Here is a 19,082-nt window from a genome sequence, read left to right as displayed (position 1 = left end):
AATCCGCCCCACACCTCTCTCTCCCTGTAACCCATGACAAATCATGCCCAACTCCAGACATTGTCATCTAAATCAGCAAAATATAAATCCCCTAGATTTTACTGCAGCTATAAAACTTTAAAGCACCCTCCTGCAAAATGACAGATATGAAGTTAGCCCACTCTAATTCTCAGTGGCTCATATTAAAACACATCTTGCTGTTAGGCAAGTATATCGCTGAAAAAAATAAAACAAGAACCCAATTGTGACAGACTGATAGCTGACATAAGATGCCCGACTCGACTAACCTCAATGGGCAATCGGGATTTGTTCCTGGTCTTACGTTCCATCCGCCTCAACTATCAACATCCATCCATTTATGAATCCATCCATTTTCTATCGTGAGTTCCTATGGATAGTTTTCTCTTGACATCACACATCTCTGGGCACACCCGTGGCCAACATGTTGGAGGTTGACGCATTGTTTTGTTACAGTGCTGATAGTTTGAATAGATGAATTTGATAGTCAACTTTAAAGAAATAGCGAGTTACCTTGCAATGGTTGGCTGCTACAACATAGGTGTGTGTGACGAAGTCTAATTTTACTGTTTAACCCCAACCCACCCATCCGCTGTATGCGGAATGTCACGTGACCAAACCCAGAAAACGGTAGAAGATTTTCCGTGTATGCTGCGATAACGAGCATAGCTATGGGGTTGATGACATAATGGTTTGAAGCCGAACTTGCGAGAATGTTGTTTTCTTTATGGCTGGTGTCTGTGGACAAAGGTTAAATACATGTATATCATTTATTTATAGAAATATGATATGATATATGCACGAATGCAGCCTAAACATAGGACATTGTCATCTTTTGTAGCTCTTGAAGACATCTTGTGTAAAACAAAAGACATTGTAGACTTTTAAAGTTCCTTTGTCTCAGTCTCCTGCTGGAGAGTTCCGTCATTTACCTGTGCTGGAAGGAAGTGCTTTCACCTGTTTTGACGGATGCAGAAGTTTGTTGCGCATATACCGTATTTTAAATCAGGGCGAGAAGACGAAAATGTTGTTAAGGAAAACCGAACGTGATCAAAAACTGTATTGTTCTCGATAGGGTCATGGGGTAGCAAGTGGAGCCTATTCCAGCTGACTTTAGGCAGAGCACACCCTATACTGGTCACCAGCCAATGACAAGGCACATATTGACAAACATCCATTCATGCTTACATTCATATACAACCTTAATTATATTTGTAACATTTCTGTTACTACGGTTTTCTTCCAGTATACTGTATGTGAATGTTGGATTTTCTTTTTTTTTTGTCCAATCCGGTATCAGCTTCCATGTGTTGTCATGTCAATCTAATCTACCAGAGGCTTCAGAGTCAGTAGTGCTGGCTAATGTAACTTAAACAATATTGGCAATTGGACTAATTCTTTAACCAGATTTTTAAGTGGCCTCAGAGGATATATTTCTGTCCTCTGATTGGTTAGTCAGAGTATGCCGGGTTTGACTAGCAAAACACGTCTGTAGCGACCTGCTCACATTAATACATTTAATAATTAGCATCTCTGGTAAATATGATGTATTTTCTTTGTATTTTTTGTTATTTTATTAGATAAATATTGGTCGTGTACAACTCCAGATGATGTACGTGTCACAGTCCTGTCCACAACTAACAGATCTTGACGATATCTGTATTTATAAAGATTTCTTCAAGTCAAACCAAGAAGGCGACTGATCAGGAAAATTATTATCATAATAATAATCATTATCACGCACCCCCAAATACTTAAAATGACTGTGATTAAACGAGAGGAATAAAACCATTCCATTCAGTTCTTTCATCAGAGGCTATCGTCTTAAGGAGCCAAGCTCCAGAGAGGACACATCGAAATTCCTACCAAGGGAGGTAAAATTAGACCTAATTATGCCCCCCCTCTGGATAAAATTAAGATTTGATATGACTATGATGGATCGCAGGTGAGACTTCCCTCCCTTAGCAGCATGAAAAGATTCATCCTCCTAATAGGCTTGACCGCTGTGATGTGTGAGGGAGCCCATTGCTCTTATTAAATATGAATGCACTTCAGACTGCAGCATTCTGCCACTGAGAGCTTTTGCCTTCGGTTTAATAGTGTAATAGTATACTTCCACACTTTGCTTTTGCGAAGAAAGAAATCAATCACAAACAAAGCTGGTCAATCAAGTGCCCACAGCACTGGGCTGCATGTGTGACATAATCGCAGCAGCAGAGTGAGGGCTGAAAACTTTCAATAGCAGTGATTTCCAAGTGGATATCAAATGGATATGCAGATATTAACTTAAAGATTCAATGAGAGAGTCCGTTTTTGCATGTGTAACCCTAATACATATAGCCAATACTTAATATGTTACTCTATATAGTACATAGTTTACCTGGTAATCTTAGATCCAGTTCCTCATTTGGTATAAACGCTCTCTGTCTTCTTGACTTGAGCTCTCCTGTTACCGATAAATTAATAATACTTTATTTAATTTAACTGTGTTTTGGTTTGTTCGCCTGTGCATTATATTATGGAATTTATGTTATGTATGTTATTTTCGGATTAACTAAAAAAGGAGCTAATTTCATCCTGAGGTGTTTTTCCTAATAAAACATTGCTCAATAATTACACTGTAAAAATACAAACATTCAAATTATAAATTTTTCCACAAATAGCTTGAATTTTGTTGTATGTATTACAGGCAGAATACTGTACATCCTGAGTATTGTTGGTTGAAACAATTATCTAGTGGTCACAGTGAACTAGCGGTTAGCACATCTGCCTTGCAGTTCTCATGTTCAGGTTTGAATCTCGCCTTTTTGTTTGGAGTTTGCATGCTCTCCCCATGCTTTTGCTTTTTGACACTCACCTACAACATTAGGCACACCTTGACAGTTCAATAAAGTTCAATACCAGTGCTTTGCAAAGACAATGCTTGAATTCCATTGACATTGTAGTAGTCAGAGTTATTCATTCAAGTTTTTATTCATATTTTTACGTAGCTGACTGTAATGCTTTGGTTACATTTTTTAGCTAGGGGAGAGAGAGAGAGGGGAAAAATATTACCTCTCAATATGATACAGTGCAGTTCTATAACACAGCTAACACTAAAACTGCAGTAATAAACATCTCTCTGACAGTACGTATCTTTGTGAAGGCATAACTTTTGAGTCAGCACCTGTATTCATATGACAACAGTGGCATGCCGTGTATTTGTTACCTGGGCCTTTAGTGTAGACTTACACGACTTTATCCATCTCTTAATACCACTACTATCACTATGCCATTATAAAAACCATCAATGCTATACAAAGATGATTTTTTTTTAAAAATCAGAAGTCAAGGATAATAGTTTGTTCAACTATTGTTCAAGTCACTGTAAAAGGGGGTTTGGTAACAAAAAAATGCTTGTAATGTCAATATATCATTTATTATATATGACAATTTGAAATTTTGGTACCGATTTTCGCAAGAATTATGGAAGTTGACGCACATTATTTGCTTTTGCAGGCCTTATAAAATGATGTGGTGGGGCAGATCTGGTCCCCGGGCCTTGAGTTTGACATCTATGATTGATTGCATCACCAATAACTCTTAAGACCTTTGAAAAAGAGTTTGTCAAGGTGATGTAACAGCAGACATTTGCTTTTGTGAACAATTTGTCTGGTTGGGTGATTGGCGTGAGCGGAGACTTTGATGTGACAACGTGTTGTACCATTGATTTCAATGACAGTGTACTAAATTAGCAATAGAACATTATTTGGGGTTAGTGTAGTGTTGATGATGGTGCGCAGTAGTAAATAATAGGAATATAAGGTAGTGTATAATACCAACTTAAATGTTGAGGTATTTGGTAACTCAAGCAAGACAGGGTTTTTGGGATTTCCTGAGAAGTAGTGATTTTGGAGATGCGAGGAATCTGCCCGACAGCGACAATATTCAGATTACTTTTGTTTACAAACAACTAATAAAGTACCTCGTACGTGGGAGTACTCCTGCTGTGACAGGACAGAGTGTGAATAGCATAACTTTAGCCTTTCTGATCACATTTGAGAAGAGCAAAAGCGGGGTTAACCTTGACAGGATGTTGACCCAGTGAGGTCGTCGCGTGCATCATTCGTCCGCAAGCAACTCATTACAATCCACTTGAGATACGCGCTGACGCTTTGAAGCTTCAAATAGAGCCACTCCGCTTTATCGGCAACCTGTCGGCATCGCCGACTTGACCAAGCATCATCGTACGTTCAACTTTCACCGGAGCACAATGTACAGTCCTTCACCTGACGATGTTTTCAATTGGGATTATGATCTCAGTTGAGAAAATGAGTAAAAAACCAAAACAAAACATTTTGTAGACATTAGGAGCACTTTTGAAAAATAACCCTTGGCTTAGTATGGACTTCCTGTTCATGAGCTACTTATTAATCAGTGCTTTCTTGCTTTTTGTGGGAGTCTGAACCTTAATACAGTATTATATTTTTGTCAATGCACCTTTTATGTCTTTTTAACATATTCCTGTTCAATGTACTGTATACCCCTTTTCCTAACTTTTGCACTGTTAATCTCCCGTAGCCAGCAAGACTATAAAACATGCAGCGCAAGTGTTGAATATTTGAAACAAATCACTATTTTAAATACTGAATTGGCCCATGAAATGGATGATTCGAAGTATTTTGGAGACTGTAGCGAGTCGAAGAAAGAACAATGTCAATTACTGATGGCTTTCACTGCTGCCTGTGTCAACATTGGCAAATATAATGTTATTGTTGACAGCAAACACACATTATTTGAATGAAATGAAATTAATATTAGTGTCGTTTTTGGACCTTCTTGGAAGCTTTGTGATGTGAGCTCACAACTGGGTCTTAAAGTGAATATAGTCAATTACAATTATGCCTTTACAAAGATATTACTTGTCAGAAAGGTGTTCATTTAACGTGTTGATTATTGTATTAGCAGAATTGCATGGTGTCATAATGAGAGGTGTTTCTATTATGTTGCTTTAGCAACATGACGGAAGCCAAATATTAGTTTTGTACCAACTCCTCTCATTATGATGCAGTGCAGTTCTACATACTGTACAACAATGATCAAAAATATTGTTAAATGACTACAATACCTAGTAAACTGTAAACTACTCAACACATCTGAGCTCGAAAGACTACTAAACCCAACTAGTAGGCATGTGTAAAAATCCATTTAGAGCTTTTATACAATGTATTTTCTATCCAGTTTAAGATCCATGTTCTTTGTCCTCACTAATAAGACAATTTCAGCACACTTGTAGAACGAATGTGTCTTACAATTAAACGTCACTGGGAAACTACTGTGGTGCATTAGAAGCACTACTAGGCCTAACTAGTAGGCATGTATGGAAAGCCGCCGATATCATTGATATCCAGCTTAAGGTCCATGTACTAATACGCTCTTTGTCTTCACTAGTAAGATTATTCACTGCACTAGTAGAATGACTGCCTTACTAGTAACGTTTTTTTCCCACTACTTTTCTATTCACTAGACAATCTTGGCATACTAGTTAGAACATTTTACTAGTGAGGCAAAACTAGTACTAGTTGATATCTGCGCTCTACTAATACTAGTAATAAAGCATTAGATGTTGACTCGTAGAATTTTACATTGTCACTCCTGGTACTAGCACAAGTTGTCAACTAGTTTATTTGGATAACAAGGATATCTAATAAATTGATACACAGCTTAAGTTCCATGTACTACTACACTCTTTGTCCTCACTTGAAAGACATATCACTGCACTAGTAGAACAACTGGGGCGCACTGTTAGAATGACAGTCTTACTATTAGTAGGAAAAACTGCACTAGTCGACAACTCTTAATGACATTATATATACTGCTAGTTAACATCTAGCGCTTCACCAGTAGTACTAGTTGTGTCCAGTTGTCAAGTGCACAGATTTGCCTCACGAGTGGCATGTAGTTGCCCTACTAGTATGCCAAAGTTGTCCTACTAGTGTCCAGAAATATCATACAGTAGTGAGAAAAAAACATTACTAGTAAGACACAGTCATTCTACTAGTGCGCTGAATTGACAAAGAGCGTACTAGTACATGGATATATTAAATAAATGTGCAAATGGCTTTCCAAACACTCGCCTTGTTTTGGGTGGGGGATAGGTGGACCTTTCTCTGTGAAACTATAAAATAATGTGCTTTTTATGAGAAAACCCGTACTGGGTGATCACTGTATTGAATCTGTAACCTCCTAAGGGACTGCTCTTAAGTGCTCACCACCAATGCTTTGCCCCTTTGCAGACAACACGATTAAGATGTTGCTCATTTAGGGCGTTGGCGACAAGGGACCACCAACACACACTTCCCTACACGTAGATGTTTGACGTGCGAGCTTCCATAGGCAACAGCGCGCACAGATGTCTACACTCTGGCAAGAAAGCAAACAGGACAGTCTGTAATTGACGGCAATCTAATAAGGCTGTTGACAGCCATGCAAACAGGAAGTGCTCAGAGGTGGAGTGTGGCCTTAGCACTGCTGATGCTCCCATTAATGACTGCACTGTAGCTCATGGTGAAAAATCGCTTCATTGGAAAGACTCATCTGTCATTTTTCCCCATGCAAAACAGGGCAACAGTGACATTAAAAACAAAACAAAGCTCAGTCATAATCCCTAAGACATTGATTGATGTTGTTGACTACAATGCAATGAACAAGATAATAATAATACAAAATTACCGTGTACAATTTTTATGTCAATGTAAAGTAAATGAAGAATATAGATAGATAGATAGATAGATAGATAGATAGATAGATAGATAGATAGATAGATAGATAGAAAGATAGATAGATAGATAGATAGATAGATAGATAGATAGATAGATAGATAGATAGATAGATAGATAGATAGATAGAAACACATTGAGTTGCACTTACCATTAGTTTTCCATTATTTCCAGATGACCAACACTCCAGAAAATGTCCTATTTCGAACTTCAGAGAGCCCCCAAAAAAGAATAGAAAAAAGAAGTTGTTAAAAGTAACAAATATGTCCGTCTTGGTGGTTGGTAACAAGCTTGCTTCCAATGACTTCCTAGAGGAAAGAGCCTATTAAAATAGGAGAGCTTGCCAGAGAGAGAGCCTCTCATCAGCTCTCAGTGCGCCTGTCTGACTGGTGGACCTCTCAGCTTCCTGGGTACCAAAAGAGGGCAGAGACACCACCAGCACGACTCCTCGCGTTCGAATCCAGTAGACTACTGTGTGAAACTGCCAATAATATTTGGCCGTGTATGAATGCAATACAAAATATAGACTTGAGCAATACAACATTTGTGATTTTTTTTTTTTTTAATTGATCAGAATATCATTTTGGAATAAGGGTATTTATTTTGTCCAAAAGGCGACCAAATGGAGGAGTTAAAGGTGTGAAATTAGCTTAAAAGTTAGCATTTGTTGCAGAATGGGCGCTTTTGCAGCGCTTTACATTTGTTTGGCGGGGCTTCTCTTTATCAGGACGTCATCAGGGGTGTGTTGCCACCTGGTGGTGACTTTTGGTGCTAACTCAAAAAATGCTTCTTGGCGCTTGAAATCTAACTTTTATCGAGACGAGAACCACAATGGTGCCTGAGATACGGATCTCAATTCGCCCAATTCAATTGAATGAATTGAAATGCCAGCAGGCCCCCCCCCCCCCCCTTGTTTTTTTTTTTAAATAAAGAAGATAGCACTCTATAATATTGCATTATATAAAGTATATAGTAATGCCACAATTAAATAAAATTAAATAATTAGAGCAGTTAGTGCACTGGTGTCAAACTTAAGGCCCAAAGGCCACATCCGGCTTACCACATCATATTATGTGGCCCGCTGAATCAAATCATTTGTGTCAACTTCCATGGTTCTTGCCAAAATGTTAAATCGTCACATACAACGAATGATAACATTGAGCTATTGCAAGCATTTTTTTTTGTTACCAAACCCCATTTTACAGTAACTTGAACAATAGTTAAATAAACTGTTATTCTTAACATCTGATTTCAAAACTAGTTATCCACCAATTTGTTGTGTATATGTAATAAGAGGATGAGCCAATTAAACATTTATATGGTTCCACATTCATAACGGCTCTCTGAGAGAAAACGTACAAACAATGTGGCCCATGCCAAAAAGGATTTTGACACCCCTGAGTTAGTGCATCATGATTAATTTATTGTGTCTCTGTTGTGTGTCACGGTAATGAAAACACAAGAAGAAGACTTTCACAAATACTGTAATTGACTCAGTAAACTGCAGTAATATTTTCCATTTTCTGAGCCGATTCTCCTCACTAGGGTCACGGGCTGCTGGAGCCTATCCCAGCTATCATCGGGCAGGAGGCGGGGTACACCCTGAACTGGTTGCCAGCCAATCGCAGGGCACATACAAACAAACAACCATCCGCACTCACATTCACACCTATGGGCAATTTAGAGTCTCCGATCCATGCATGTTTTTGGGTTGTGGGAGGAAACCGGAGTGCCCGGAGAAAACCAGTCGGCCACCGTGCCGCATAATATAATATAATATAATATAATATAATATAGGCGGCACGGTGGATGACTGCTTAGCACATTTGCCTCACAGTTCTGAGGACTGGGGTTCAAACCCCGGCCCCGCCTGTGTGGAGTCTGCATCTTCTCCCCATGCCTGCGTGGGTTTTCTCCGGCTACTTCGGTTTCCACCCACATCCCAAAAACATGCGTGGTTGGTTAATTGAAGACTCTAAATTGCCCGTAGGTGTGAATGTGAATGATGGATGGTTGTTTGTTTATGTGTGACCTGCGATTGGCTGGCGACCAGTTCAGGATGTACCCCGCCCCTCGCCCGAAGATAGCTGGGATAGGCGCCAGCACCCCCACGACCCAAGTCAGGATAAGCAGTACAGAAAATAGATGGATTATACTTTAAAAGTCCTACAAATGTACAACATTAATTTTGAATGGGTCTGTTTCGTGAAACACAGAGGTATTATTCTGTTACATGAACGGCAACAGATTGACACACAAGTTAATGGCATCTTCTGCCATCTTGTGGATGAGCATTTAGCAAGTAATTATTTTGACTGTTCCTATACGTCAATGGCATAGATAACTGAACAAAGATACATTATTTGCAGTAAGGAAATAATGTTTGGATCAATCACTGCCCTCTAGGCATCTGATTAGATGTTAAGTGTTATAATATTCAGTCATGCCATGATATCATTATCGCAACAGTGCACCTTCTATCCATAAGTTCACGTTTGTAGAGCTTGAGATATAGCAATGCTGATTTAGCATTTTTTTAAATGCTGAATTACTGTTGATCCTCTCAGCATTCACATAATAATTCTCTCGGTGGGAAAACACTTGCCCTTTGTCTTATTAGTCGTTGCATTGATCCAATTATTTCCCTTTTCTGAGCTGGAACAAGTGGTTGTCAAATTTACAATACACTTATATTAGTAATCATTTAATACCAGATTTCCTCGCGTGCAATAAAAGGCCATAGTATGTAATGCATGTGAGGCGACATCCTGTTGCTCTTGGCCGAAGTTAATAGTTTGACTCCACTCGCGACCTGTTGGGGGCGTTGTGGAGTTGTTTTGAAAATCTTGAGTGGCGTCAAAAGGGAAGTTTTCCCAGCACTACCATGACATTTCTTCACTGGAGGCACTCAAGACAAGGCACAAAGAAAGCACCATTACGGACAAGCAACTGCTCCCAATGGCTCAGCAGGTATGCCTCAATATACAACACAAGGCACGAGAATGTTTTCTGCTTTAAACACTGCTTTGTTTTCCCATTTTCCAGTTAAGCAATGAACAAGGAATCACTTTAATTTCCTCCCAAAAAGCTACAAGGGAAGCAAGATATTCCATGATATCTGCATGCTTTAATTTCATCAATTCCATCATCGGCTCTGGGGTAATAGGTAAGGTTGAATATTAATTTATCCACTAATTGAAGTAAAATTAGTTCCTGTTTGATTTAAGTGATAATGGTCTTTAATAGTTATTTCTATTATGCATTTTTTATAGTTAGTATACTAACTTGTTGTAAAAAAAAAACCCTGCAAGCTTGCATAAGATTCTGTGCTGTGCAGAGCTAAAAGCTCTTGGTCATATGACCAGCGCCTGTTTGGCCCCCTTTTAACTCTTTCAGCCTCCAAAAATGACCTGAATCACTGCTGCGTCAAGCAATCTCTGTGACTCCAGTTTAAGGCTCATAGCCACAGCACTGAGATTTGATGTATGTATGCAATATTGTAACATGCCTGTGTGGTTTCAATTACTTTTTAGACTTGACTCAAGAAAGCCTGATTTGCCCCACTCTGACACAATTATAACATTCCACAAAATGCAGTTAAAAATAATTTGAATCAACAGTGGAACCGGGGAACTATTAAAAACCCTACAGAGGGTTGTTTGTATTTTCGAGATATATATTACGTCATGTTGGTGTTATTTCCAGTTGCTAGGAAATGAGTATGTCAGCTCACTATAATATATTTGTTTGTTTGTTTGTTTCCAATCAATTTTAATTAAAACCAGGTTTACCGTACGCATTGAACCAAGCAGGACTCCCTTTAGGCTTTTTGCTTCTGATTGTTGTTGCACTCATCACAGGTAAGTGAAGTCAATATTTTCATCATTAAAAATATTCATTTAGATTGATCGGATTGGTGACAGTATACTTATGCTTGTCATGGCAGACTACACAATCATCCTACTCATCAAAGGAGGCAACCTGTCAGGGACAAACAGCTATCAGTCGCTGATCCAAAGCACATTTGGTTTTCCAGGATTCCTCGTTTTATCAGTGCTGCAGTTCCTCTATCCATTCATTGGTAAGTCGGATAAAGATTTATATGTTGTTCAGCCCAAGAAAACCTTTGTCCATTGGAACCTAGAGTAAAACAGTATCCTTTCTAAGATGCCGGTCGACCTACAGTATATGGTTATTATCTAGCGGTTTCTTTGAGCATGTGCCATTCATTCGCAGTCTGGATGTAAAGGAGTGAACAGCTCCTGTTGCAGAGGGAATCCCAGAGTCTCCAGAAGTCTCCAACAACACCACAAAATGTTTCTACATCTTTTGGTCATCACTTTCTAAAAATAAAGTACCTCAAAGAGTCAGAGGAGTAACTAAATATGAGCTAATTAGCAACAAAGTCTTACCGTTGCCCCTGGTTGTTATTGTAACGAAAGCCATACTTGGCATGAGACAGAATCGACCCAAAAAACATGTTATTTGAACTAGTGTGACAAGCAGATAATAAGTGGGCTGTTAAATTGCAAAAAAACAACAACAGATCATTCAAATGTTAAAATAAGTTAACCCCTTCATGATGGGCTCCACTAGTGACTAGCGCAAATCCAGCACTGTGCTTGGTGTAACTCTGTGAGGAGGCAGGCTATGCAACTTTCTTGTCATTACAATGAAATTGCAGTCTGACATGTCACGAGGCAATGCTAAGTTATAGAGTATTTATAATAATAAGTGTACATTCAGACTAACGTAAAGTTTAAAACAATGTACACACTTTAGACTATTTGAACTGTGACACAACCAGCAACTGGGGTTAAAAATCTGGTCTGATGGTTAGACTTTAGAGGCAAATTTCTCTGGAAAATTCTTTTCGGATTCCGATTTGTACCACTTCAGTAGCAATTAAATTTAGAGGTGCCACTGTGGCACATTTTCTAGAATCATTATATAAACTAAGAGTTGGAATCCCACTAAGTTTCTGTTTTCTTTCAACAGCTATGATCAGCTACAACATTACTACAGGTGACACACTCACCAAAGTATTTCAGAGAATTCCTGGAGGTACATTGCCAGTAATTCTGTTTAAGCATATAAAGTGTTAAAATAAAAATAATAATATATATATATTTTTTTAAATGGCTTATGTCTGCAGTTGGCCCAGGTCACATCGTCGCTGACCGCCGCTTTGTCATCGTAATGTCCACCGTCTTATGTACACTGCCTCTCTCACTTTATCGAAATATAGAGAAACTGGGCAAGGTAAAGTGCCTTTATTACAGAATTGCAGGTCTCATTTGTTTTAGTTGCCTGTAAAAATAAATCCATGTCTGCCACCAGGTGTCCTTCCTGTCAATGATACTGACAGTCATCATCCTCGTCATTGTAATTATCAGAGCAGTGACCTTGGGACCTGAAGTGTATGATTACACATTTATGCATTCTGTTGTCATTGAAAAAAATCATTAAATGTTCCCCTTTATTAAGCACTGACATTGCAATGTGAGAATGCGTCACTGCGGTATGGCTGACGACTAAACACAAAACGTGGCTTCTGTCTAGACCTCCGACGGAGGCCCCGTGGCTTTTTGCAAAGTGGAATGCGATTCAGGCTGTCGGCGTCATGTCTTTTGGTGAGTTTCCATGCAAGATGCCAATTTAAATGAACAGATGCATTGATGGAATATTATTTATTTGGTTTTCAGACAATTTTAAAAGATAAACAAATGTTGTTCTCGCTGTCTTGAATTGTAAATTACCTCTCGCAACCCTCTCCTGGTGTCGCAAAATATTTTTAAAAAAAGGTTGATTATCCTGTCTGTTTTAGGATGTGTATGTGCAGTATAATGGATTTTTTAAATTTGCATTTATTAGAACAGTTAATAATAATCATAGTAATCATAGTAATAATTTAAATAAATGTTAAATAAAATATTTTTTTTCCAACCCTGTCTAAGGCACTCTTGAATAAAATTTCTTAGAAATTATTGAAACACAGTACATTACGATACTTTTCTTTTACTCAAGTTACCATTTCTAACAAGCACATAATAATGATCTCTGTACATAATATGCATTTCTTCCCTGATGTTTCCTAATAACCTTTTCATTCTGATCATTATCTTTCTTTACTCATTGCTGGAACAAATGACATTGTTCTAATGCATTATGGTTCTACGTAAGTTATATATTTGGTTCCTTGCCCTATTAAGGGCTACCTTATATAATGTTTAAAAAAAAACTCATCATAAAAACTGACTCTATAACCACACTGAAATGATTGTTTGCCTATGGCAAAATGCAGGAAATCAAATGCGAGACAAAAAGCAGTTTATTTCCTTACAAAGCATTTCATTCTATTTTGTTTCTGTTATCATCACCTTCCCTCAGGAAAAACAATGGCCCTGAAAAAAATGCATTGATGGTAAAAACATTAAGTATGGGATTTACTTGAAGCAAGGAGAAAACAAAAAACAAATCCCTGCAAAGATAGGAAACAGAGGCAGGGATAGTTCTCTTTTTCCTAAAGAAAGCAATGCTTCCCCGAGGAAAGACACACTTTGCAAGATAGCATTGTCAACATGGCGTAGATCCCTTTAGGCCTCAACGGTCATGTGTCGTGGATCTCAAAGACTCATTCAGGACACCATAAAAGCAAAGCACAGTGCAAAAGTGATTAGCAACTCTGCCGTATAGTTCTGAGGCTTGTGGTTTGAATCTCAGCTCTGGCGTTACTTGGTGGAGTTTGCAATTCTGCCTGCGCATTTGTGGGGTTTCTCCCTGTACTCCGGCTTCTTCCCACATTCCAAAAACATGCAACTTAGGTTTGTTAAAGACTAAATTGTCCATAGGTGGGAATGCAAGTATAATTGGTTGTTTGTCTGTAGGTGCCCTGCAATTGGCTGGCAACCAGACCAAGGTGTGCCCTGAAATAGGCTCCAGCTCACCCGTGACCCAAGGGAGGACCAACGTTATAGAAAATGGATGAATGGATTAAAGCAACTGGATTCCAAATGTTATTGCAGAGGTTGCAAAAGTACTCACACTCTGTACTTAAGTATAAGTGTATACCGTAATTTCTCGCGTATAATGCGCACCCATGTATTATACGCAGCCTCAAAACTGACCTAAAATTTCTGGAAAACTCTTGTACTTATGTATAATGTATTTTTACAAGGCATGATTTTGCTTCGGCCCATATGATGAAAATGAAGTATTATCTGTATTTTGTTAGTTTTTTCAAATAAGTATTCTGAAGTTAAGCACTTTATTTGAACACGTAATACTTTCTTTTTATTTACTTGCTCTTATTTTGAAATTCACGGCCCTACCTTTACTGAGTAAATGGGAAATCTCACAGTTGTGCTCATATGTTCGATTACCAAGGCAGAATTTGTAAGATGGGTACAATTCTTTAAAGAAAACATGAAGGGCCAGGTGAAACACATTTTATTTTATTTTAATGGGGTTCAAATTAAACTGTCAAGCATTATCTTTAAACAAAACATAACCATAAAGAAATGAATGATGGTTGTTGTTCAGTTATCAGTCATATTTAAAAAACAATATTTCACAAATTGTGCCAGCGTATGTAAATTTATGAGCACAACTGTACATATATACAGTCATACGTACAGTGGTCATATTGGAATGAAAGTGTAGGCTACACCTTTTTCATAATCTCTAGGTGGCGGCCAACATGTTCTTACTTGTGTAAGAACATGTTGGCGTGGCTGTTTTAGAGCGCCTCAGCGTTGGCCGTGAGTGCACGCCCATCATGGAGAGAAGGCGGAAGAGTGAGGGGAAAACAAAATGTTCGACTTGACAACCACCGTGTGGACAAGGAATTCGAGTTGGCGTGGTCGCTTTTGAGCGCCTCATTGTCGCGGTGTGGAAAAGCCCCGCGACGATCTGGTGGATATATACCAGATTCATTTTTTGTGACTCTGTTGTGTGTGACGGTAATGAAAACACAAGAAGAAGACTTTCACAAATACTGTAATTGACTCAGTAAACTGCAGTAATATTTTCCATTTTCTGAGCCGCTTCTCCTCACTAGGGTCGCGGGCGTGCTGGAGCCTATCCCAGCTATCATGGGGCAGGAGGCGGGGTACACCCTGAACTGGTTGCCAGCCAATCGCAGGGCACATACAAACAAACAGCCATTCGCACTCACATTCACACCTACGGGCAATTTAGAGTCGTCAATTAACCTAGCATGCATGTTTTTGGCATGTGGGAGGAAACCGGAGTGCCCGGAGAAAACCACGGGCACGGGGCGAACATGCAAACTCTACACAGGCGGGGCCGGGGATTGAACCCCGGTCCTCAGAACTGTGAGGCAGATGTACTAACCAGCCGGTCACCGTGCCGCTGAAAAAAATACACATTACTTTTATTTAATTTTTTTAAATTGCTTTTGTGTTTTTTTTTAATAGATTAGTCTTTTTTAGGCTGTTACAAGACAACACATTTGCCTATCAGTCAATATCTCAACTGGTTGTGTTAAACTACTATAAGTCGTTTCTATTTTGACAAAGTCAGTAGGAAATACATATACCTGTTTTCAAATCTAGGGAGTAAAAGTAAAACATTGTCAGAAAAAGTACAGATACCTGAAAAATCTACTTAGGTAGAGTAACGAAGTACAAAGAGGTCGTTACTTTTTACCACTGGGCATGTGTTTCTTTTGTTGCTTTAATTCTGTTGGGTAATTGGAGTTGTAATTTTCTGCTCCTGTCTTTCTCAGCCTTCATATGTCACCACAATAGCTTTCTCATCTACGGCTCTCTGGTGCAACCCACACTAATCAACTGGACTCGGGTAACTCACATCTCGGTGGGCTCCGCGCTAATAATCAGTGCCACGTTTGCGTTGGCAGGTTATGTCACCTTTACGGGCTACACGCAAGGTATGTATATGAACATCAGCACATGTGTATTTTTCTTATTGTCATACATTGACTGCCTTGTTTCTCTCTGTGGCTAGGAGACATATTTGAGAATTACTGCAGAAATGATAACTTGGCAACGTTCGGTCGCTTCTGTTTTGGTGTCAGCATCATCACAACGTTTCCGCTGGAGTGTTTTGTTACTCGAGAGGTAAGCTGTACTTTTTAAAAGATTCCACAGGAATAGTCACTCTTTTTATTTAGATTCAACATTAATATCTAGATTTGAATTTTACATTTTTATTTTGGCGGCACGGTGGCCGGCTGGTTTGAGCGTCTGCTTCACAGTCCTGAGGACCAGGGTTCAATCCCCGGCCCCGCCTGTGTGGAGTTTGCATGTTCTTCCCCTGCCTGCGTGGGTTTTCTCCGGGCACTCGGGTTTCCTCCCACATCCCAAAAAAAACATGCATGATAGGTTAATTGACAACTCTCAATTGCCCGTAGGTGGGAATGTGAGTGCGAATGGTTGTTTGTTTGTATGTGCCCTGCGATTGGCTGGCAACCAGTTCAGGGTGTACCCCGCCTCCTGCCCGATGACAGCTGGGATCGGCTCCATCACGCCCGCGACCCTAGTGAGGAGAAGTGGCTCAGAAAATGATGGATGGATTTTTATTTTGATTTAACATTTATATTTAAAAAATGATTTAACATTTATATGTAGCATTCACATTTAACATTTATGTGTCAGAATTAATATCTGGATTAAACTATTTAATGTATCTCTCAGTTGACAAATATTGTTGTAAATGTCCCAAAAAGTGACTCCCAAAAATTCACACCAGTTTTTTAAACATTGTTTGAAACAAAATTCCCTAAAGCTAAGTTATTTTCAGCGTTAGCCACTTTGAAAACTGCACTCCACAGCTTTGGTGTAAAACTAATTTTTGTCACTGCCAAACAGTTTCCCACGCAGGGTCGTTATGACTTCAAATCGCTCATTCATTAAGCTGTCATTGACTAAAATGGCACAGACAAGTTTCCAGTGCTAGCCATGCACGTCACAGTCTGTGCTCACGCCGACCCACAGTCCGGAAAAAGAGCCTATAATATGTCACAAAAGCAAACGACTGTGAGTACATCATCTTCCCAAACTCTTTGTCAAAGGTCTCAGTAAGTAATAAGTAATGCAATAAATAAAACGCTGACTGAAGGCCTCTTTATACCCCCGCGCGGGCGACAGTAGCCACATTGCATCCATCATGTGACCAACGCATTGGGCCGTGCCCGACAATGTACACAATCGCCCATGCACTTATGTTTTCTATGTATTTTTAACACCAAATTTAATTTAAAACCAGGTGGCACATAAGATGGTTCAATTTATGTTAAGAAGAGATTTGGTAAAAATGCTTGTACTTAAGTAAGTGACGAAAAAGTGCAATTTCTGTACAGATTTTCTGCCAAAATGAAAAGAACAAGCTCACTTAGCATAAACATGACGTAGACATTGAATTTGCTTTAGTCAGACACAAAAAGGATGTGTTTTGAGTTTGACACCTGTGCTAGACATGGGTCATTCCATTGCATTCCCCCCCCCCCCCACCCAATCATCTGCCTACCACGAATTTTGCTCCTTGCAATTTGTTTGTAAACACATTCTCCTCTTGTCAGGTGATTTCGAATTCCATTTGTGGTCGAGAGCTTTCCAAAGTGGAACACATGTTTGTAACTGTGATCATAGTTGCAGTTTGTACAGCGATATCTTTGGCCTACGATTGCCTGGGAATTGTTTTGGAGTTGAATGTAAGTCACTTGTTCTCTGAAATGTTAGTTTTTTGCTAGTTTTTTTTTCCCCTTTAAATCTCGTGTTGTGTTGTGCTCAATCAACCAGGGTGTTCTGAGCGCCACACCACTGATCTTCATTATCCCCTCTGCGTGCTTCCTCAAACTTTCCCCTGGATGCTGGTATCACCGTGAAAACTTGATTCCCACCATTTTGATTATTCTCGGGGTATTCGTCATGATCACTGGCTTGACGATGACGAGCCTCTACCCCCAAGACTGTTCACACGGCGTGGAGATGTTCTACTGCGCGGATGCCAATGTCTCCACCACTGTATCGCCTGTATGACTGCAACTTAGGAGGACACTCAGAACATTGGAATGTTCTTTTGGACTGCGCATCGCTTTTTCTTTTACTAAATGCTCTTCCACAAGATGACAGTATGTAAAATGAACCCGTGTATTCACCTTTTGCCATGCATACAACAGAATACGGTAACAGCTTTGTGTCTAACTAAGCAGGCCCAGATTTCACACTTTTTGAATAGAGACGAGATCGTCATTATTTCTGTACATATACTTTTTGTGATTTTTGTTTGTTTGGTGGTATGCTGTGAGATGTTTATAATGTAAAATACATTACAGTACACGCATAGAGTTAGTGATATTGGGATTTGGGGTGAAATTTCAATGTTTCTTTTTGCACAACTAGCTTTTCTCTAACGAGAAGCTGAACAGCAAAATTAAGAAGAGGTGTTTTTTTTAAATTTCAGAAGTCTACTTCTTTGTCTTTCTGTTTCTCTTTCTATCCCCCTGTATTTCCATTGCAACCCCCTAATGACTCCTTGAAGCGCTAAGATAGTGATTCTCAAAATGTGTTACAAATACCACTTGTGGTACGCTAGCTCTCTCTTATGGTACGGAACAGAATCACTTAAATGTTTCAACTGCATAATGTTAAAGTATCTTATTTTTAAATGTTTAATCCTGTACAGTACATTTTTTAAGTACAGTTTAGCTTTAACTTTTAAATGCAATACATTTGCATTTAATCTTTTAGAACTGTTTCCTTTCAAACATTTAGGTACAACTTGTATTTAACTTTCATGGCAAAAGATTCAAATTGAATCATTGTTTAAGTACAGATTTTTAAATTAGTTATATTTAAGTATAGTGGTGATGTTAAAACTGCATAATGTTACAATAATACTAAATATACTTTTTAGTAATAAGACCTCTGTCTTGTTTTTAATGACCATTTGGGGCTACAACGCTTGTTTATTATTATATATTTTTTTAAATTAATGTTGATCATTCACTTTCCTCTGAAAACAGAATATGTGTCGTCTTGGTCTCGTGATGTTTAAATGTGAACCGCAAGACGAAGAGGACTGTTTAAATACCAATTCTAACTTAACCAGGAAATATATCGGTCGCTTCATGGATCAAACACCTGTTGTGAATTTTCCCTTTGAGCTGTTGTCAAACAGCAAGTTGTGGAACAAGTACTGAAACATTGAACGTGTTGGACATGCATTCATGTACATTAAAAATTAAGAGGTTAAACTAAGTTCACCAGTGAATTCAATAGTGCCTTTTAGGTCCATCATGAAATTTCACTCGAAAGCCGGATA

The 19,082-nt window shown here is 38.9% G+C and overlaps 2 protein-coding genes across 2 annotated transcripts in view; one reads left to right on the top strand and one right to left on the bottom strand.

Moving 5' to 3' along the window:
• Positions 1-6,997, bottom strand: part of scn1laa (sodium channel, voltage-gated, type I-like, alpha) — a 37,525-nt gene extending 30,528 nt beyond the window's left edge. Inside the window, exon 1 of the mRNA XM_061693033.1 lies at positions 6,928-6,997. The gene's annotated coding sequence lies outside the window, so the exon portion shown is untranslated. The remainder of the gene's footprint in view (positions 1-6,927) is intronic.
• Positions 6,998-9,671: 2,674 nt separating this feature from the next.
• On the top strand, positions 9,672-19,073 carry slc38a11 (solute carrier family 38 member 11). Its single transcript, XM_061692203.1, has 12 exons — positions 9,672-9,746; positions 9,822-9,942; positions 10,562-10,636; positions 10,723-10,857; positions 11,775-11,840; positions 11,932-12,038; positions 12,117-12,196; positions 12,339-12,409; positions 15,526-15,687; positions 15,765-15,877; positions 17,338-17,469; positions 17,558-19,073. Exons 1-12 carry the CDS (start codon positions 9,735-9,737, stop codon positions 17,795-17,797), a joined length of 1,314 nt encoding a protein of 437 aa, XP_061548187.1. The 5' UTR covers positions 9,672-9,734; the 3' UTR covers positions 17,798-19,073.
• Positions 19,074-19,082: the final 9 nt, after the last annotated feature.

This window comes from Phycodurus eques, chromosome 12 (genome assembly GCF_024500275.1).
Source record: "Phycodurus eques isolate BA_2022a chromosome 12, UOR_Pequ_1.1, whole genome shotgun sequence".
NCBI lineage: Eukaryota > Metazoa > Chordata > Actinopteri > Syngnathiformes > Syngnathidae > Phycodurus > Phycodurus eques.
The sequence above is the reverse complement of the archived record's forward strand: the minus strand, read 5'-3'. Positions and strand labels throughout refer to the sequence as shown.